Source organism: Pseudophryne corroboree, chromosome 6 (genome assembly GCF_028390025.1).
Source record: "Pseudophryne corroboree isolate aPseCor3 chromosome 6, aPseCor3.hap2, whole genome shotgun sequence".
Classification (NCBI taxonomy): Eukaryota; Metazoa; Chordata; class Amphibia; order Anura; family Myobatrachidae; genus Pseudophryne; species Pseudophryne corroboree.
The window spans coordinates 433,891,753-433,914,742 of NC_086449.1; the positions used below are offsets into that span (position 1 = coordinate 433,891,753).

Genomic DNA, 22,990 nt, shown 5'->3' on the forward strand with positions numbered 1-22,990 from the left:
AGAAGTGCGAAATAATGTATCGCAGAGCGCATGCAAAAAAATATTTGTGTAGTTTTAGAGTAGCTCAAAACCTACTCAGCGCTTGCGATCACTTCAGACTATTCAGTTCCGGATTTCACGTCACACACCCGCCCAGCGTTTGCCCAGCCACGCCTGCGTTCTTTCTGGCATGTCTGCGTTTTTCGGAACACTCCCTGAAAACGGTCAGTTGCCACCCAGAAATGCCCACTTCATATCAATCACTTTGTGGCAACCAGTGCGACTGAAATGCATCGCTAGACCCTGTGCAAAACTACATCATTCGTTGTGCCCGTACGTCACGCGTGCGCATTGCGCCGCATGTGCAGAACTACCATTTTTAGCCTGATCGCTGCGCTGCGAACAAATGCAGCAAGCAATCAACTCGGAATGACCCCGAGTGTAAATGGATAGGAGATGCACAGACTGCCCCTGTAAGCTGTTCCACTTAGTAAATTCATAATTACATTTTAAAAATGTCATAGTGTTTTTTTTATTATTACTCTATTAAATCAATAAAAATAATAAAATTAGGCAGGCTGGGGCGGCTTTTACTGTTGTGCCTAGTGGTGCCCCCACCCCTAAATCCGCCCCTGCGTGATACTGTACTGGCTTTACTGCGACTGGCAGTGACTTCCTATTGTAAATCCTACCTGCCAGTCACAAGTCACAGACACTACAGGCAGTCCCGTTGGGAGGTACAGTATTTCTTCTGTGCATCTGTGAACTGTACATAGTACAGGTGCCAGGACCCAGGCGGCGGTGGTGGGGACAAGTCGGTGGAAACCCCGGAGCATCGCCCACTAAGGTAGGAGCCGCCTATGCTCTGATGTACTTAAATTTTTGATATACAAAATATAAGGTGCTTAATCAACATCTAGAGCCCCTATATTGGGTAATGCATTCATGTTTTTCTAATTGAGATCTAACTTGTCAACGGGCACCCCAAAATCCTCCAATATCTCACCATAGGGGCTAGAATTTCCTCTAGCTATTTATCCCATATCCCATATACAGTATGACTCTCAAAACAAGGATATGCAAAACTTAAAGTATTGTCACATAAACGGTGAGTCATACTTACCTCCTTGGATTTTCTCTTCTCCAAGATAAACTCAGAGAGGCGACTCTGCAGTACACTGCAGGGGCCGGGCTGTCTCGCACTAAGCCCCACCCCTATCATGACAAAGTGCAGCTTCTCTTGTGTACACATCGGGTAGGCGGGGTTAAATGATGTGAATTCCAGTTATAATCTCCTCACCCTGTCCGCTTCGCTAGGAAACTGGTGGGATGTGTCAGATTCACCTACTTTTTCAGGGGTGTGGGGGACTACCCGAAAAATCAAGAGTCTCCCACACCTTGCAGGAGAGTAGGCAAGTATGAGTTGAGTATTGTTAATTTAAAGGCAGTATACACTTTGAATATATTTGTCCAACAAGAATAAGCAGCCCATCTGTGGCATATGTATACATTAGAGATGAGCGCCTGAAATTTTTCGGGTTTTGTGTTTTGGTTTTGGGTTCGGTTCCGCGGCCGTGTTTTGGGTTCGAACGCGTTTTGGCAAAACCTCACCGAATTTTTTTTGTCGGATTCGGGTGTGTTTTGGATTCGGGTGTTTTTTTCCAAAAACACTAAAAAACAGCTTAAATCATAGAATTTGGGGGTCATTTTGATCCCAAAGTATTATTAACCTCAAAAACCATAATTTACACTCATTTTCAGTCTATTCTGAATACCTCACACCTCACAATATTATTTTTAGTCCTAAAATTTGCACCGAGGTCGCTGTGTGAGTAAGATAAGCGACCCTAGTGGCCGACACAAACACCGGGCCCATCTAGGAGTGGCACTGCAGTGTCACGCAGGATGTCCCTTCCAAAAAACCCTCCCCAAACAGCACATGACGCAAAGAAAAAAAGAGGCGCAATGAGGTAGCTGTGTGAGTAAGATTAGCGACCCTAGTGGCCGACACAAACACCGGGCCCATCTAGGAGTGGCACTGCAGTGTCACGCAGGATGGCCCTTCCAAAAAACCCTCCCCAAACAGCACATGACGCAAAGAAAAAAAGAGGCGCAATGAGGTAGCTGACTGTGTGAGTAAGATTAGCGACCCTAGTGGCCGACACAAACACCGGGCCCATCTAGGAGTGGCACTGCAGTGTCACGCAGGATGTCCCTTCCAAAAAACCCTCCCCAAACAGCACATGACGCAAAGAAAAAAAGAGGCGCAATGAGGTAGCTGACTGTGTGAGTAAGATTAGCGACCCTAGTGGCCGACACAAACACCGGGCCCATCTAGGAGTGGCACTGCAGTGTCACGCAGGATGTCCCTTCCAAAAAACCCTCCCCAAACAGCACATGACGCAAAGAAAAAAAGAGGCACAATGAGGTAGCTGACTGTGTGAGTAAGATTAGCGACCCTAGTGGCCGACACAAACACCGGGCCCATCTAGGAGTGGCACTGCAGTGTCACGCAGGATGTCCCTTCCAAAAAACCCTCCCCAATCAGCACATGATGCAAAGAAAAAGAACAGAAAAAAGAGGTGCAAGATGGAATTGTCCTTGGGCCCTCCCACCCACCCTTATGTTGTATAAACAAAACAGGACATGCACACTTTAACCAACCCATCATTTCAGTGACAGGGTCTGCCACACGACTGTGACTGATATGACGGGTTGGTTTGGACCCCCCCCAAAAAAGAAGCAATTAATCTCTCCTTGCACAAACTGGCTCTACAGAGGCAAGATGTCCACCTCATCTTCACCCTCCGATATATCACCGTGTACATCCCCCTCCTCACAGATTATCAATTCGTCCCCACTGGAATCCACCATCTCAGCTCCCTGTGTACTTTGTGGAGGCAATTGCTGCTGGTCAATGTCTCCGCGGAGGAATTGATTATAATTCATTTTAATGAACATCATCTTCTCCACATTTTCTGGATGTAACCTCGTACGCCGATTGCTGACAAGGTGAGCGGCGGCACTAAACACTCTTTCGGAGTACACACTTGTGGGAGGGCAACTTAGGTAGAATAAAGCCAGTTTGTGCAAGGGCCTCCAAATTGCCTCTTTTTCCTGCCAGTATAAGTACGGACTGTGTGACGTGCCTACTTGGATGCGGTCACTCATATAATCCTCCACCATTCTATCAATGTTGAGAGAATCATATGCAGTGACAGTAGACGACATGTCCGTAATCGTTGTCAGGTCCTTCAGTCCGGACCAGATGTCAGCATCAGCAGTCGCTCCAGACTGCCCTGCATCACCGCCAGCGGGTGGGCTCGGAATTCTGAGCCTTTTCCTCGCACCCCCAGTTGCGGGAGAATGTGAAGGAGGAGATGTTGACAGGTCGCGTTCCGCTTGACTTGACAATTTTGTCACCAGCAGGTCTTTCAACCCCAGCAGACCTGTGTCTGCCGGAAAGAGAGATCCAAGGTAGGCTTTAAATCTAGGATCGAGCACGGTGGCCAAAATGTAGTGCTCTGATTTCAACAGATTGACCACCCGTGAATCCTTGTTAAGCGAATTAAGGGCTGCATCCACAAGTCCCACATGCCTAGCGGAATCGCTCCCTTTTAGCTCCTTCTTCAATGCCTCCAGCTTCTTCTGCAAAAGCCTGATGAGGGGAATGACCTGACTCAGGCTGGCAGTGTCTGAACGGACTTCACGTGTGGCAAGTTCAAAGGGCATCAGAACCTTGCACAACGTTGAAATCATTCTCCACTGCACTTGAGACAGGTGCATTCCACCTACTATATCGTGCTCAATTGTATAGGCTTGAATGGCCTTTTGCTGCTCCTCCAACCTCTGAAGCATATAGAGGGTTGAATTCCACCTCGTTACCACTTCTTGCTTCAGATGATGGCAGGGCAGGTTCAGTAGTTTTTGGTGGTGCTCCAGTCTTCTGTACGTGGTGCCTGTACGCCGAAAGTGTCCCGCAATTTTTCTGGCCACCGACAGCATCTCTTGCACGCCCCTGTCGTTTTTTAAAAAATTCTGCACCACCAAATTCAAGGTATGTGCAAAACATGGGACGTGCTGGAATTTGCCCATATTTAATGCACACACAATATTGCTGGCGTTGTCCGATGCCACAAATCCACAGGAGAGTCCAATTGGGGTAAGCCATTCCGCGATGATCTTCCTCAGTTGCCGTAAGAGGTTTTCAGCTGTGTGCGTATTCTGGAAAGCGGTGATACAAAGCGTAGCCTGCCTAGGAAAGAGTTGGCGTTTGCGAGATGCTGCTACTGGTGCCGCCGCTGCTGTTCTTGCGGCGGGAGTCCATACATCTACCCAGTGGGCTGTCACAGTCATATAGTCCTGACCCTGCCCTGCTCCACTTGTCCACATGTCCGTGGTTAAGTGGACATTGGGTACAACTGCATTTTTTAGGACACTGGTGAGTCTTTTTCTGACGTCCGTGTACATTCTCGGTATCGCCTGCCTAGAGAAGTGGAACCTAGATGGTATTTGGTAACGGGGGCACACTGCCTCAATAAATTGTCTAGTTCCCTGTGAACTAACGGCGGATACCGGACGCACGTCTAACACCAACATAGTTGTCAAGGACTCAGTTATCCGCTTTGCAGTAGGATGACTGCTGTGATATTTCATCTTCCTCGCAAAGGACTGTTGAACAGTCAATTGCTTACTGGAAGTAGTACAAGTGGGCTTACGACTTCCCCTCTGGGATGACCATCGACTCCCAGCGGCAACAACAGCAGCGCCAGCAGCAGTAGGCGTTACACGCAAGGATGCATCGGAGGAATCCCAGGCAGGAGAGGACTCGTCAGAATTGCCAGTGACATGGCCTGCAGGACTATTGGCATTCCTGGGGAAGGAGGAAATTGACACTGAGGGAGTTGGTGGGGTGGTTTGCGTGAGCTTGGTTACAAGAGGAAGGGATTTACTGGTCAGTGGACTGCTTCCGCTGTCACCCAAAGTTTTTGAACTTGTCACTGACTTATTATGAATGCGCTGCAGGTGACGTATAAGGGAGGATGTTCCGAGGTGGTTAACGTCCTTACCCCTACTTATTACAGCTTGACAAAGGGAACACACGGCTTGACACCTGTTGTCCGCATTTCTGGTGAAATACCTCCACACCGAAGAGCTGATTTTTTTGGTATTTTCACCTGGCATGTCAACGGCCATATTCCTCCCACGGACAACAGGTGTCTCCCCGGGTGCCTGACTTAAACAAACCACCTCACCATCAGAATCCTCCTGGTCAATTTCCTCCCCAGCGCCAGCAACACCCATATCCTCCTCATCCTGGTGTACTTCAACACTGACATCTTCAATCTGACTATCAGGAACTGGACTGCGGGTGCTCCTTCCAGCACTTGCAGGGGGCGTGCAAATGGTGGAAGGCGCATGCTCTTCACGTCCAGTGTTGGGAAGGTCAGGCATCGCAACCGACACAATTGGACTCTCCTTGTGGATTTGGGATTTCAAAGAACGCACAGTTCTTTGCGGTGCTTTTGCCAGCTTGAGTCTTTTCAGTTTTCTAGCGAGAGGCTGAGTGCTTCCATCCTCATGTGAAGCTGAACCACTAGCCATGAACATAGGCCAGGGCCTCAGCCGTTCCTTGCCACTCCGTGTGGTAAATGGCATATTGGCAAGTTTACGCTTCTCCTCCGACAATTTTATTTTAGGTTTTGGAGTCCTTTTTTTACTGATATTTGGTGTTTTGGTTTTGACATGCTCTGTACTATGCCATTGGGCATCGGCCTTGGCAGACGACGTTGCTGGCATTTCATCGTCTCGGCCATGACTAGTGGCAGCAGCTTCAGCACGAGGTGGAAGTGGATCTTGATCTTTCCCTAATTTTGGAACCTCAACATTTTTGTTCTCCATATTTTAATAGGCACAACTAAAAGGCACCTCAGGTAAACAATGGAGATGGATGGATTGGATACTAGTATACAATTATGGACGGGCTGCCGAGTGCCGACACAGAGGTAGCCACAGCCGTGAACTACCGCACTGTACTGTGTCTGCTGCTAATATATAGACTGGTTGATAAAGAGATAGTATACTCGTAACTAGTATGTATGTATAAAGAAAGAAAAAAAAAACCACGGTTAGGTGGTATATACAATTATGGACGGGCTGCCGAGTGCCGACACAGAGGTAGCCACAGCCGTGAACTACCGCACTGTACTGTGTCTGCTGCTAATATATAGACTGGTTGATAAAGAGATAGTATACTCGTAACTAGTATGTATGTATAAAGAAAGAAAAAAAAACCACGGTTAGGTGGTATATACAATTATGGACGGGCTGCCGAGTGCCGACACAGAGGTAGCCACAGCCGTGAACTACCGCACTGTACTGTGTCTGCTGCTAATATATAGACTGGTTGATAAAGAGATAGTATACTCGTAACTAGTATGTATGTATAAAGAAAGAAAAAAAAACCACGGTTAGGTGGTATATACAATTATGGACGGGCTGCCGAGTGCCGACACAGAGGTAGCCACAGCCGTGAACTACCGCACTGTACTGTGTCTGCTGCTAATATATAGACTGGTTGATAAAGAGATAGTATACTCGTAACTAGTATGTATGTATAAAGAAAGAAAAAAAAACCACGGTTAGGTGGTATATACAATTATGGACGGGCTGCCGAGTGCCGACACAGAGGTAGCCACAGCCGTGAACAACCGCACTGTACTGTGTCTGCTGCTAATATATAGACTGGTTGATAAAGAGATAGTATACTCGTAACTAGTATGTATGTATAAAGAAAGAAAAAAAAACCACGGTTAGGTGGTATATACAATTATGGACGGGCTGCCGAGTGCCGACACAGAGGTAGCCACAGCCGTGAACTACCGCACTGTACTGTGTCTGCTCCTAATATAGACTGGTTGATAAAGAGATAGTATACTACTAATATTATATACTGGTGGTCAGGTCACTGGTCACTAGTCACACTGGCAGTGGCACTCCTGCAGCAAAAGTGTGCACTGTTTAATTTTAATATAATATTATGTACTCCTGGCTCCTGCTATAACCTATAACTGGCACTGCAGTAGTGCTCCCCAGTCTCCCCCACAATTATAAGCTGTGTGAGCTGAGCAGTCAGACAGATATATAATATATATAGATGATGCAGCACACTGGCCTGAGCCTGAGCAGTGCACACAGATATGGTATGTGACTGACTGAGTCACTGTGTGTATCGCTTTTTTCAGGCAGAGAACGGATATATTAAATAAACTGCACTGTGTGTCTGGTGGTCACTCACTATATAATATATTATGTACTCCTGGCTCCTGCTATAACCTATAACTGGCACTGCAGTAGTGCTCCCCAGTCTCCCCCACAATTATAAGCTGTGTGAGCTGAGCAGTCAGACAGATATATATAATATTATATATAGATAATAGATGATGCAGCACACTGGCCTGAGCCTGAGCAGTGCACACAGATATGGTATGTGACTGAGTCACTGTGTGCTGTGTATCGCTTTTTTCAGGCAGAGAACGGATTATATTATGTACTCCTGGCTCCTGCTATAACCTATAACTGGCACTGCAGTAGTGCTCCCCAGTCTCCCCCACAATTATAAGCTGTGTGAGCTGAGCAGTCAGACAGATATATATAATATTATATATAGATAATAGATGATGCAGCACACTGGCCTGAGCCTGAGCAGTGCACACAGATATGGTATGTGACTGAGTCACTGTGTGCTGTGTATCGCTTTTTTCAGGCAGAGAACGGATTATAAATAAAAGTGGTGGTCACTGGTCACTATCAGCAAAACTCTGCACTGTACACTACTGAGTACTCCTAATGCTCCCCAAAATTAGTAAATCAAGTGTCTCTCTAATCTATTCTAATTCTAAACGGAGAGGACGCCAGCCACGTCCTCTCCCTATCAATCTCAATGCACGTGTGAAAATGGCGGCGACGCGCGGCTCCTTATATAGAATCCGAGTCTCGCGATAGAATCCGAGCCTCGCGAGAATCCGACAGCGTCATGATGACGTTCGGGCGCGCTCGGGTTAACCGAGCAAGGCGGGAAGATCCGAGTCGCTCGGACCCGTGAAAAAAAACATGAAGTTCTGGCGGGTTCGGATTCAGAGAAACCGAACCCGCTCATCTCTAGTATACATACGTCCATTACTATAGGAAGATCATTGGTTTTGTCTGTTTCTGAGTCTAAACTTGCAGTTACATTCAATGGCGGCTCCAGAGCAGGCGCTGCAGCATAGTCCCAAGTTCAAATAGGGGAGCCACACCAACTGCCACCAACTGTCATCCCAAACTGACCCACTGGCAGTTGGTGTGCCTCCCTTATATGAACTTTGGATTGCGTTGCAGCTCCACCTCTGATGCCGCCACTGGTTATAATGCACATATTACTATCCGATACAGTAATTACACCAATTTTATCAATCATTTATATAGATTTGTAAGAAATACAACAAAGCATATTTTATCATAATTAATATGATTCAATATATGTAAACTATAATACCAAAGCTTATTGGATCTAAGGCAGCTATTGGCTATTCACTTAAAATGTCAATAAAATTTTAAGGCTGCCACTTTGACTTCTGGCTGTGCTGCATGTATACTGTATATGGCCAACGTAGAAAGCATCTAACAGCTTCATAGATTAATACATAACCAGTCAGAAGTGGCTAGCTAGTGTTGGTGACTGTCATCATCAGCATGTATTTATGTCACACAGACACCTATAATTTATGGAAACTGACATATCTGTGCTTCAGTGCAGGTGTGCCTCAGTTTGCAATTACATGATCATGCTTTTACTGTGAGTGTCCTCAGTATGCGTTGGCAGCTCCTTCCCTCCCTCTTGTCATCTCTCCAGGCATAAGGAGGCCTTAGGGCAGTGACGTAACTACTGCCCCCGCAGCCACTGCGGTCGCTTGGAGGCACTGTGGGTATATGTGTACCTGGCACTGGGCGGGCATATTTGGCACTGGGGGTATATGTGTACCTGGCACTGGGGGGGGGGCATATTTTGCACTGGGGGTATATGTGTACCTGGCACTGGGGGGGCATATTTTGCACTGGGGGTCAGTGTGTAGCTGGCACTGGGGGCATATGTGTATCTGGCACTGTGGGGGAATATCTGGCACTGGGGGCAGATGTGGCACTGGGAGCACAGCCCTAGCAACAAGCATTATCCCCTGGTTACAAGCACAGCACCCAGCTCATGAAATCCCTGGCAACAAGCATTACCCCCTAGCAACGAGCATGACATTCAGTGCATGAAACCCTGGCAATGAATATTACCCCCTGGCAACAAGCTTGAAACCCAGCACATGATACCTCTGGCAACAAGCATAACACCTACCGCATGAAACCCCTGACAACGAGCATGACACCCTGAGCATGAAAACCCCTGGCACGGTGCATGGAACCAAGAGCATGAAACCCCTGGCAACAAGCAGATCATTTAAAAGTAATTAGAAGCCTTACTGTAGGACTTAATGTGTAATAGGAAATTGCGGCGTGTGGCATAATGTATCACGGACATTGCAGTGTGTGTCATAATGTGTCACAGGCATTACGGTGTGTGGCATACTATATCACGGGCATTGTGGTATGTGGTATAATGTCTCAGGTGCATTGCAGTGTGTGGCATAATGTATAACGGGCATTGCGGTGTGTGACATAGGGTATAATGGGCATTGCGGTATGTGTCACAGGCATTACGGTGTGTCATATACTATATCACGGGCATTGTGATATGTGGTTTAACGTCTCAGGGTCATTGCAGTGTGTGGCATAATGTATCACAGACATTGCAGTGTGTGGCATAATGTATCACGGACATTGCGGTGTGTGTCATAATGTGTCACAGGCATTGTACGTGCTATAATGTATCAGGGGCATTGCAGTGTGTAACATAATGTATAACGGGCATTGCATGTCATAATGTGTCGGGGGCATTATGGTGTGTGGCATAATGTGTCACAGGCATTACGGTGTGTGGCATAATGTGTCGGGGGCATTATGGTGTGTGCATATTGTGTCATGTGCATTATTGTGTGTGGCATAATGTCTAAGGGCCATTGCAGTATGTGGCATAATGTATACTGGGCATTACTATAAGGAGGAAAAATGACAAATAATGTAAGGGGCATGAATCAGGATTATTATTTTTCCTGTGGTGGCTAACGTCTGGCCGTGCAGGTTGCAAAACTGGAGTATAAGGTAGTCTTTTCCTGCAATGCCACGCCCATTTCAGCAAGGCCACTCCCCTTTTTTTTGCTAATGGCAATTATGGGGTGGGGGGGAGGGGGAGAGAATGTTTTGGCTTGGGGGAGAAAAATTTCTAGTTACGATACTGCCTAAGGGGTCTATGTACTAAGCCTTGGAGAAAGATAAAGTGGGCAGAGATAAAGTACCAGCCAATCAGCTCCTAATTGCCATGTTACAGGCTGTGTTTGAAATATTACACAAGCTTGTGGGTTGGTACTTTATTTCCTCCACTTTATCTCTCTCCAAGGCATAATACTTAGACCCCTACATACCAAATCTGGATATGGATGGACATACGGAAACTCTTGTTGGAGCTCTATACATTACAAATTTTATGCTAAGCAAATAGAGTTATGCCTAAGTCAGCATTAGCCCCATAGTCTTCAGCAAAACACTATAAAGTCATAAACATACTTACATAAAACAATGCCAAAGGTCCACTTTGTGGAGGAATAATTAATCCCAATATAAACTTTAGCTGTGATATTAAAACGTGAATAGCAGCAGCAGTTGTAAACCCACTAATCAGGGAATCAGACAAATAGATGACTATAAAACCAATTTGCAGGAGCCCTAGAGCCAACTGGAAGAAAAATAAAAGTCATTAGTTTTAGTCAGTGTCTTTGGTGAGAAGTATTTGGTGGATTGAGATGTCCCAGCACAACAGACCTGGAAGATTCCGGCAAGTACTGTCACAGAAGCTGCCACAACAACTCTTTTCTGAAGAATGTCTGGACCTCCAGTATCAGGAACCAAACGCAGCACAACTGTGCCAACCATTAAACTCAACACAGGAAATGGACCTAAAACATAGAATTTGAACACTTAAAGTACATGAGGAGGTTGTACATTGGGGAAAATCATTGAAAAAGGGAGCTGTGTATCCAGGATGTTTGCCATCTTCGTGGCAGGGTCCAAGGGAGGGGTCAGGTAGGGGGTACGAGGGTATATGATTGTGTCATACAGAGCTGTGATTCCCAGCTTGGTAAAGAAGGGGACAGGGCCACAATGATACTATTCTGAGTGAATCACGGCATCAGCTACTCAGAACTTCCACTTCATTCATGAATGGCAGCAACAGTGGATGGCAGTGACAGATTCTGGGAGCTATGCCTGCTCTTCCAGGAGCCTAGGAGTGCCACCAAGATTTGGGAGTTTTCCTGGAAGTTCTGGGAGAGTAGGCAAGTATAGTATTGGGAGAGTGAGTTAAGTTGCAAGGCTGTGTAGGAGGTGAGTGAGTGTAGATGGAGGTTGTGTATTGGGGAGAATGAGTGAAAGAGGGAGGTTGTGTTTTGGGAGAGTGAGTGAAGAGGAAAACTGTTTTGAGAGTGTGAGTGAAGATACAGACTGTGTATTGGGAGAGTGAGTGAAGAGGGAGGCTGTGTATTGGGAGAGTGAGTGAAAGAGTGAGGCTGTGTAACTGTATTGGGAGAGTGAGTGAAGAGGAAAACTGTTTTGGGAGAGTGAGTGAAGAGAGAGGCTGTGTATTGGGAGAGTGAGTGAAAGAGAGAGGCTGTGTAACTGTATTGGGAGAGTGAGTGAAGAGAAAAACTGTTTTGGGAGAGTGAGTGAAGAGAGAGGCTGTGTATTGGGAGAGTGAGTGAAAGAGAGAGGCTGTGTAACTGTATTGGGAGAGTGAGTGAAAAGGAAAACTGTTTTGAGAGAGTGAGTGAAGAGAGAGGCTGTGTATTGGGAGAATGAGTGAAAGAGAGAGGCCATGTAACTGTATTGGGGAGAATGAGTGAAGAGGGAAACTGTTTTGAGAGAGTGAGTGAAGAGGGAGGCTGTGTATTGGGAGAGTGAGTGAAGAGGGAGGCTGTGTAACTGTATTGGGAGAGTGAGTGGAGAGGGAAACTTTTGAGAGAGTGAGTGAAGAGGGAAGCTGTGTATTGGGAGAGTGAGTGAAGTGGGAAGCTGTGTATTGGGAGTGTGAGTGAAACTGATTATCGGGAGTGTGAATGAAGAGTGATGCTGAGTATTGGGAAAGTGAGTGAAGAGAGAGGCTGTGTATTGGTAGACTGAGTGAAAGAGAGAGGTTGTGTAACTGTATTAGGAGGTAGAGTGAGCGAAGAGCGAAACTGTTTTGGGAGAGTGAGTGAAAAGAGAGAACTGTGTATTGGGAAAGAGAGGGGCTGTGTAACTGTAGTGGGAGACTGAGTGAAGAGGGAGGCTGTGTATTGGGAGAGTGAGTGAAGAGAGAGGCTGTGTATTGAAAAGAGAGAGGCTATGTAACTGTATTGGGAGAGTGAATGAAGAGCAAGACTGTGTTGTCAGGAATTGGCGGTCAGCTGCGTCTCACCTACCAGCGCGCTGGTGTGCAGGCCTCCGGAGGTCATGGCCCCAGTCGCGGCTGCATGGATGCGCTGACTGCGAGCGTCATCTCCCGTGTCGCTGAGTACCCCTGAGTCTGGTCCTGCGTTTGTGTTCCGCTGTGTGCCGGCATCCGGTCTGTATGGATGCTGCTATGACACCTGCACTCAGCTAATCCCGGCATCTAATCCAGCCCTGTGTTTCCAGCCAGAACACTGCAGAGCAAGGGGTATAAGTTCCTATCCGGGGCTCACTCTCATCGCCTTGGACAATGAGTCACATACCCTGTGTCTAGTTCTCCCAGTTCCTGTGTTCCTGTTTCCAGCATTCCCCTGTGGTTACCTCATTTGTTCCAGTTTCCATTTCTACAGCTCTTCTGTTACTCCGGACTTCAGCTACATCCAGCTTCAAACCCATCCGCAGTAAGAGACTCTCCTCAGGTGTTCTTTCTCATTACTTACCTGTGCACTAATTGTCAGCATACCATCTGTGCAACTCAGCAGTATAACATCTACTGGCTTAGAGACTGTCTCCTGCTTTAGCCTAAGTGTGGCTATATGGACTTGTGCTTTACAGAGACTGTGAGTTACTCATATATTCCGGAGTTCTGCTTTCCTAACCATTATCAGTTTGCCCTGTGTTATTCAGAGACTATGTATTTCCAAATACTACTGGAGTTCTGTTATTTCACCTGCATTCATTATCAAGTTATTTTACGTTCTGCTGCAAGAGACTTTTATGTTGTTTGGATTCAGTTAACTGTCCTAGTTTTCCACATTACCGGTTTCCATTGTATTCAGTATTCTACCATTTGCTTTGCATTAATAAATATCAGCGCTTATGCGCAGGACTTTCATATTGCCTCCCCGCTTTGTACATCGCACCAACACTGACCCACTAGCGCCCCCGCCGGGGACAGACAAAACCAGAGATCTGACATGTGTAATGGGAGAGTGAGTGAAAGAGAGGCTGTGTAACTGTATTGAGAGAGTGAGTGAAGAGGGAGGCTGTGTATTGGGAGAGTGAGTGAAGAGGGAGGCTGTGTATTGGGAGAGTGAGTGAAGAGGGAGGCTGTGTATTGGGAGTGTGAGTGAAGCTGAGTATTCGGAGTGTGAATACAGAGTGATGCTGAGTATTAGGAGTGTGAGTGAAAGAGGGAGGCAGTGTATTGGGAGAGTTACCAACGAGGGAGGCTGTGTATTGGGAGTGTGAGTGAAGCCGAGTATTTGGAGTGTGAGTGAAGACTGAGGCTGGGTATTGGGGAGAATAAGTGAGTATTGGGGAGAATAAGTGAATATTGTGGTGAGGAGGAGGCTGTATATTGCGGAGAACATTTCCTTAACTGGGCTACCCGGGGGTTGCTAAGCTAAGGAAATGTTCGCAATATACAGCTAGTGTTTGGTACTGTGCACATGCAAATACATTATATGAAATATTCTGCCATCTTGCAAAGATGAAATCTTGTAAGGGTAATACTAACAATATACATTTTTATATTTTAAAAGTCCTAATCATTATTTTTTATTGTATATACAGTATGTAATTCTACCATGTGGCGGTCTCTCTGGTCAATTTGTATTTGGTAAACTGCATAAAGAAATTCAGTTCATATGTAGATTAAAAAAAAAGTCAGGCTACACACTAATGGATTCTTGAATCAGAACATGCTCATTAGATCTATTTGAATGAAGCAAAACAGACATACAGGATGACATCTGGAAAGAAGCAGACATTTTGTGGTTTAAGAAACAAAATTTTTTTTGATGCAGAGAGATGTACAAATTGGCAGCAACATGGTGGGTGATGTATAAATGGGAAGCAATGAGGTGGCTGATGAACAACTGGGGAGCAACAGGGTGGCTGATGTACACTTGGGGAGCAACAGGGCAGCTGATGTACAATTGGGGAGCAGCGGGGCGGCTGATATACATATTGACGGCAACGGGGAGGCTGATGTACAAATGGGAAGCAGCGGGGCAGCTGAATTACAAATGTGCAGCAACAGGATTGCTGATGTACAAATGTGCAGCAACAGGATTGCTGATGTACAAGTGAACAACAACGGGATGGCTGATGTAAAAATGGGCAGCAACTGAGTGGCTACCTTGCCAAGCATATGAAGAATCTATTTGGGGGAGTGCGGTGGGTGTTAGCCAGACTTCCATGCTAAATAGAGGTGTCCGTATGGAGTGGGGATGCCTGTTTCTGATGGCTCTTTTGCACCCAGTATGGGGCTGATTTAATTACTGATGCCAATTATAACAATTGTGGCTTGAGATGGAAAACCAGCGGTCAGTGCTACCATACACATGACGCTGTATGACTAGTCTCAATAATCTCGCATACAGGAGTAAATCTGACTTTACTTGTTGCCTGGATAAACTTCATTTCAGTACCTGGACTAATGACACAGGATAACCTTAGAGACTTCTATATGATGTCTGTTTGGTACGTGCAGCAATAGTATCACAGTTCTCACCAGGATATAAAGATGCGCTATGCACACAAAGGATGGTGCAGACCCAGAACAGAGGCATATCAGTGGTTTTCAACAGGAACCCTCCCTGCACCCAACATACATGTCACGTGATATCAGTGATAGGTATTAAATGTTGTTACTGTTACTCAGTAATGTTTTCATTATTAATTTTACCAATTTTGTAGTATTTGTTTAGTTATGTGGTGTCCTCTTTTTCGTGGGGTTGTTAATACAGTATGTTAAAGGGCATTTCCTCTGTTACACTATTAAATGCATTACATTGAAAATAATTAATCATTAATTATTTCTATACATTATAGCACTTACCAACTGATATATGCTTAGATGTACCAAAAAAGAAGTAAATGATGACTGGAAAAAATGCGGCATACAGTCCATAGTCTGGGGTAACATTCACTAGAAGGGCAAATGCTAGACCTGCAAAATTATAAAACACCATAATGATTAAACTTTAAAGGATGCTTTTGCCAAAATGTCTAAAGAGGAGAGTGGTGGCATTGCCATAGCAACTAGTTAGATTCTATTTTGTAGCTTGTACTGGATAAATGATAGCTAGCTAGAATCTGATTAGTTGCTATGGTCTTTCACTTTTCCTTTTAATGATTTTAGCAGGTGCAGATTTACCCTTTGGTAATAATAAACAATATTTGCTTTCTATGTATTTGGCTGCTGAATAATCCATGCATTCTTCTGTACAGATGCTAAGCAGGTGGTGGATAGATGACTTGTAAGTACTTTATCTCTCTCCAAGCCTTGATACCTTCACTGCTTCCTTTACTGAAAAGGGGACAACTTGGGGAAAATGTATTGATCAATATATGAACTAAACCCCACTGTTTATTATTGTGAGTGCAGAGCCTCTGTGATATATACACTGCTCAAAAAAATAAAGGGAACACTAAAATAACACATCCTAGATCTGGATGAATGAAATATTCTTATTAAGAACTTTGTTCTTTACATAGTTGAATGTGCTGACAACAAAATCACACAAAAATTATCAATGGAAATCGAATTTATTAACCCATGGAGGTCTGGATTTGGAGTCACACTCAAAATTAAAGTGGAGAAACACACTACAGGTTGATCCAACTTTGATGTAATGTCCTTAAAACAAGTCAAAATGAGGCTCAGTAGTGTGTGTGGCCTCCACGTGCCTGTATGACCTCCCTACAACGCCTGGGCATGTTCCTGATGAGGTGGCGGATGGTCACCTGAGGGATCTCCTCCCAGACCTGGACTAAAGAATCTGCCAACTCCTGGACAGTCTGTGGTGCAACGTGGCGTTGGTGGATGGAGCGAGACATTATGTCCCAGATGTGCTCAATTGGATTCAGGTCTGGGGAACGGGCGGGCCAGTCCATAGCATCAATGCCTTCGTCTTGCAGGAACTGCTGACACACTCCAGCCACATGAGGTCTAGCATTGTCTTCCATTAGGAGGAACCCAGGGCCAACCGCACCAGCATATGGTCTCACAAGGGGTCTGAGAATCTCATCTCGGTACCTAATGGCAGTCAGGCTACCTCTGGCGAGCACATGGAGCACTGTGTGGCCCCCCAAAGAAATGCCACCCCACACCATTACTGACCCACTGCCAAACCGGTCATGCTGGAGGATGTTGCAGGCAGCGGAACGTTCTCCTTGGCGTCTCCAGACTCACGTCTGTCACATGTGCTCAGTGACAACCTGCTTTCATCTGTGAAGAGCACAGGGCGCCAGTGGCGAATTTGCCAATCTTGGTGTTCTCTGGCAAATGCCAAACGTCCTGCACGGTGTTGGGCTGTAAGCGTCGGGCCCTCATACCACCCTCATGGAGTCTGTTTCTGATCATTTGAGTAGACACATGCACATTTGTGGCTTGCTGGAGGTCATTTTGCAGGGCTCTGGCAGTGCTCCTCCTGTTCCTCCTTGCACAAAGGCGGAGGTAGCGGTCCTGCTGCTGGGTTGTTGCCCTCCTACGGCCTGCTCCACGATTCCTGATGTACTGGCCTGTCTTCTGGTAGCACCTCCATGCTCTGGACACTACGCTGACAGACACAGCAAACTTTCTTGCCACAGCTCACATTGATGTGCCATCCTGGATGAGCTGCACTACCTGAGCCACTTGTGTGGGTTGTAGACTCCGTCTCATGCTACCACTAGAGTGAAAGCACCGCCAGCTTTCAAAAGTGACCAAAACATCAGCCAGAAAGCATAGGAGCTGAGAAGTGGTCTGTGGTCACCACCTGCAGAACGACTCCTTTATTGGGGGTGTCTTGCAAATTGCCTATAATTTCCACCTGTTGTCTATTCCATTTGCACAACAGCAGTGTTGCTGCCTAAGTGGACAGTTTGATTTCACAGAAGTGTGATTGACTTGGAGTTACATTGTGTTGTTTAAGTGTTCCCTTTATTTTTTTAGCAATATATATATATATCCACAGAATGTCCTGCACTCTCATCGATACATAAAGGTAAGTATGCGGGTGCTCCTAATGACCAAATATGGCCACCAATATACCGCAACAACCACCGAAGTGGAAGGTGCACTCTCGCTGAAATCAATCTATGAATCCAATGGTTGAATCAACTCAGTTTAATCAGGTTAAAAAAAAAGCTCAGGTGCCATGAGCCTACTGATAGCTGCATCATGCAGCTATCAGTAGGCTCATGGCACTTGAGCTAAGACTTGCTGACCCTAGCTGATTGAATAATAGCTGCTAAATGTTGTCTTATTATGCACCAGATGTTGTGAAGTGCCTATCTTGATAAAGGTCCACATATGGACCGAAACGTCGATGATTGACGGCATCACTTTTTGAACCTGATTAAACTGAGTTGATTCAACCATTGGATTCATAGATTGATTTCAGCGAGAGTGCACCTTCCACTTCGGTGGTAGTTGCGGTATATATTATATATATTGCACAAATGACACTACAATTCTAAAAAATATATATAAGCTATAGAATAGTGTCCCTTGTTTACTGGAAAGCTGCATTCTATATTATCTGAAGGAAGAAATCACATCAAAAATTCACAAGCCAGTGGGGCTTGTTATATCAGCTGAAATAATTAATCACAGAATGAGATGAAAAGCTGGTTGAAACAAACATACATTATAATAGTTGTAGCATAAAGTGCTTGTTGGCCACTTAGAAATTATGTTTCAAACTGTAGCAGACAGAGTTACTTTGTGCACATATGTAACTATTGATGAGATAATGCGTAGCTCCTGAATGGCAATATAAATGGCGGTGAATTGTTCTCTGAGAAACATAGTGTGCCACGGATGCCACTGTCCATGAGTGAAATTATTTTGGAGCATATATAAACAACTATATTTCTGCAGTGGGGTACACTGTATTCTACAGGGAATAACATCGGGGTGTAGAGTAGGATCTTGATCCGAGGCACCAACAGGCTAAAAGCTTTGACTGTTCCCAAGACGCTCAGCGCCGCCTCCTCTATAACCCTGCCTCCGTGCACAGAAGCTCAGTTTGTAAATTGGTGCCTGCAGTGCAGGCAGCTAACAGGCAGGGCTGCTCCAGCAGCCCTAAGAGAGCTATTTTAAAGAAGATAGAAGACTTCAAGGGCTGCAGCAGAGGCACTCTAGTGCTAGATATCATTCTGATATCTCCTGCTGCAGCTCCATCACCTCCCCCAGCGGCGCTATATCATACTTACCGACATTCTGGCTGCTCTCTGCGTGAGAGAGCAGCCAGGTCGGCTCAATAGGCGGGCCGGGAGCACTCTGACGAATGGAGGGGGTGGGCCGGAGGCGGTACGGGGGCAGAGCAAGGGCGGGACGGGGCGTGGTTACGACAATGTCTCCATTAAGCCACGCCCCCGCTCTGTAATGACGCGATCACCGGCATTACAATGCAGGGGGCATGGCTATGATGACGTGATTCAGCAAGAATCGCGTCATCGTCTGCCTGGACCGCCCACTTTACACACAAAGTAGGCGGACGGGCAGGGGGGACCCCGTCAAATCGGGAGACTTGCCTGCTCTTCCGGGGGGGCCGGGAGGGTCACCCGATTTTCGGGAGCCCCCCGGCCATTCCGGGAGAGTAGGCAAGTATGCGCTATATACTCCCGCGTCCCTGGTTGCCAGGTACTTACAGCGGAGGCACCGGTTCTTCACCCAGGGCACACACACTAACCGAAGTTCTCCGGGATCGCGTGGACGCACTCAGGAAGGAGGTAAGAGGCTCCCCCAGGCAGGACCCGCTGGAAATTGCGATCCGCCGTGGCAATTAGGAGGCGGGCCTCGCGTGCTGGAGTGGACACTGTGGCAGTACAGGGACCCCACTAGATCACCAGGGCAAGGGCACAGGTCGGATTAGGTTATAATCCATTTTATTAAGGCCCGCAGCACATGGTGGTGAAGTCCAGCAAGGGGATAAGGCTCTGGCCTGTAGCCCCTCTCCCAGCCCCTGGGCACCATTTAGAGTAAATGTTCCCGCCCTGGAGTGGCATCTCTCTGTCTCCCTCACTCCCTGTCAGGGTGTGGGCGCCATTACACACAGCTGAGCTGATTCTGGGACTGCTGGGCTATGTCTCCTCTGTAAAGCCGCCTGCAGGCACCAACTTACAAACTGAGCTCCTGTGCACGGAGGTGGGGTTCTAGAGGAGGCGGCGCTGAGCGTCTTGGGAGCAGTCAAAGCTTTTAGCCTGTTGGTGCCTCGGATCAAGATCCTACTCTACACCCCGATGTTATTCCCTATAGAATACAGTGTACCCTGCTGCAGAAATATAGTTATTTATATATGCTCCAAAATAATTTAACTCATGGACAGTTATAAGCAATACAAAGTATATTTCCCATAATGCACTTATATGTAACACCAAAGCTTTTTGGACTTTGGCTCCATTAATTTTAAGATCAGATCATTTGTGACATCATTGGCCAGCTGAGTGACCCATGAGGTCATACAGGCTGGCCACCACAGCTCCGTCCAAGAGGCCAGGAAATCTCCTTCGGAAGACGGAGACCCTGATCTTGGCACTCCAACAAAACAAAGGTGACATGCCTCTGTTTTGTGAAACGGCTGCCATCAGCAGGACAGGCTGCTACCACTCAAAGACGTCTGCAGCCCTACTGCAACCAACAACGCAGTACCCATACTGCACATGCACAGTACAAGTCTGGTGCATGCACAAAGTACTGAACATCGATTCTTTGTGACTGTAGCCGCAGTTGGGCTGTGCGCATGTGCAGTCTCAAGGGCCCCCTACACTGGGACGATTTTACACGATTTCATACAATTCCGATATATCCGTCTGATATATTGTATGAAATTGTGTACAATCGTATGTATTTTAGATCGTATCTAATCTGATGCGCGTCCCCGTGGCTGTCGGATAGGATCCCCTAGGTCATTGGTGCTGCACTAATGACATATCGGAATTGGATGGAATCGTATGAAAAAGTGTGTTTTTTGTGCATGTGATATATCGCATGCGATGTATCACAGGGAAGGTTGACTGGCATTCTCAGGACACTCCCAGCCCCCGTAGCCCTCTATCTAGCCCATCAGATATATCTCATGGTACAATTGTATGCCGTACGATATATTGCATGCGATGTATAGCGGCTTCATGCGATATACCTTATGCAAAAATAGCACAAAAGTACCAAATCGTATGGAATCACTCCCGGGAAGGTCCCGGGGGAGTTCAAGGGAAATTACATTCGACTTCAGCCTCAGACATATCGTTGTAGTGTATGGGGCCCTTCAGATTCCCCCTGGAGGAGTCTTTTAAAATTTATATTTAAAAATGCTTTCAAAACTTGTAAAATAAATAAATAAATAAATCGGTATTTGGGGATAAAAACATCTGCAGTATTGCTTGCTATATATATATTATATTGTGTCTCATTAGAGTGTCTCTTTAATATGGGAGGCAAACACTTGCAGTAATCTCACTATTCACTGTAGCGACCTCTGACCAGAGTTTACTGCACCTCACTAACATTTCTCTTTTCTCAGTGTGGCAAGCACTTTGAGTACTATCATGGTTCCCTTCAGGGACTGGTGAATGGAGATTACTGTGCCTCACTACAATGTGGTGCTTATAAAGGTGGCTGTGCTTAGGTAACTTTTTCTGGACTCACTCCTAGGGGGAATCCCCCAGCTCTGCGATCCACGCCTACTGGCTCCAGTTGGTCCTCTTAAAGTGCATACATACTTGCCGAGAAAATGAACGACGTTGCTTATTTTCACCCTTCCTGATCGACGTTGCTCACTTCCTCAGCAAGTGTGTATGCCGCTGACGATGATCGATGCACGACCCTTGCTGTCGGCCACTGCGTGAAGTCACTGAGCGATGTGAACGTCATATCGCTCATTGTGTATGCCCTGGAGCCGACCACCCGGGCTGGGAGGGGAAACACTAGGCGACGCCGCTCATAGAGCAAGTCGCCTAGTGTGTACCAACCTTTACACTTACTACCACTGGGCTGAGTATGGGAAAACTGGATACTGTATTGCCTGCCTCTCCTGTCTGCCATGAAAATACTGCAAAGTCAACCCATAAAGTCATGGCAACCACTCCATAGAGTCATGTGCAAAGTCGTTCTGAGAGGGAGGGGGGGGGTACTAATTACCCGGGATTCATAAAGAGCCCTGTGCCCCACCCCTTTCATGTCAGCTGGCAGCCGCAGCCTCTTTCTCTATTCCATGGTGCAGCAGTCTCCTCAGGCTGACGGGGTGTGTGTGGGGGAAGCGGGGGTGGGTGGGGAGGGTGATCCTCCCTGGATCTAACTCTGCCTGACATGGTGCCTCCAACTGCAGACCGGTGCTGCATAAGTAGTATTTCCTACACTTTTTTTGTAAAGGGGAGTGGCCACACCTCCAATATTAGGCCATGCCCCCTTTCATTACCAGGCCCTGGGAATTGTTTTTCAACCCTGCACGTGCTAAACAGATAAAGGTGTTCAGCTTGCCTCAGACCAGTTTCCCATTCTCACCACAAGCCACTTTCAGAATCTTCTGTGGCTTGCGACTTCCTGGTTCTTCTAAGTTTCATGTAAATGATCACCTGCACTTCCTGTATAAACCGATGGTAATGCCATACTTCCTTCCTATTACTCCACACACAGTCCTGGGCTTTGTATAAAACGCATCACTGCTGACCTTAGTCTGTAAAAGGCAGTGAGAGGTTACACAGGTGTTCCCCTTTTTTCATTATCACTTGGCCACCATAGACACAGTCCTATTGAAGACTATGAGGCATGTTTATTAAACCTATTTTTTATTGAATTACACAGAAACTACAATGTCTGCATAATTGTATGCAAGTATCCCTGCTTTGTACTTGCGATTAGTGGCGACTCAAAAGGTGGGGCTGCAGCACAGTCCTAAATTCAAATAGGGGAGCCACACCTACTGCCAGTGAGCTGGCAGTGTTTGAGGCGGCAGCAGGTGTGGCTACCCTATTTGATTTTGGGACCGCGCTGCAGCCCCACCTCTGGATCAGCCACAGTGTGCTATTCGTCTCCAAGAGCCTCTGACCAGTTCTGGTAGCTGACAGTGTACTGTACATGCAGAGTGTCAGATTCTCAGGTGGAGTCTTTTGGAATTGTGACAGACTCCTCCGTTGTGGCTGAGATGCAACTTGCAGAGATGCAGTTCTCGAATCTGCTGTCTCTGTGAGTTAATTTTAGTACATAGCCAGGATAGTGGCAAGAGTGAGAACTCCAGTGCGCAATTAAGACCAAGGTGCAGCCCAAATGAGTGTAATAAAAATGTACATCCACAACACTGAAATCGAATAGTATAAAAATGTTACACACACATGTGGCGCTCAAGGACAAATTAGTCTCCCATGTGTCATAAATGATAATAAGACAATAATCACCCTAAATATTCACAGTAATGATGATCCACCATTTCTTTTATCAACCTGAAGAAAGGTGACC

The 22,990-nt window shown here is 46.3% G+C and overlaps 1 protein-coding gene across 1 annotated transcript in view; it reads right to left on the reverse strand.

Annotated features, from left to right (window-relative positions):
* The window catches only part of LOC134932546 (chloride anion exchanger-like), a 130,974-nt gene that overhangs the window by 65,198 nt on the left and 42,786 nt on the right, over nucleotides 1-22,990 (reverse strand). The window contains exons 3-5 of the mRNA XM_063927076.1: nucleotides 15,389-15,499; nucleotides 10,942-11,075; nucleotides 10,691-10,855 (exon numbers count right to left, since the gene is read on the reverse strand). Of these exons, the coding sequence (XP_063783146.1) occupies nucleotides 10,691-10,855; nucleotides 10,942-11,075; nucleotides 15,389-15,499 (410 nt within the window). The remainder of the gene's footprint in view (nucleotides 1-10,690; nucleotides 10,856-10,941; nucleotides 11,076-15,388; nucleotides 15,500-22,990) is intronic.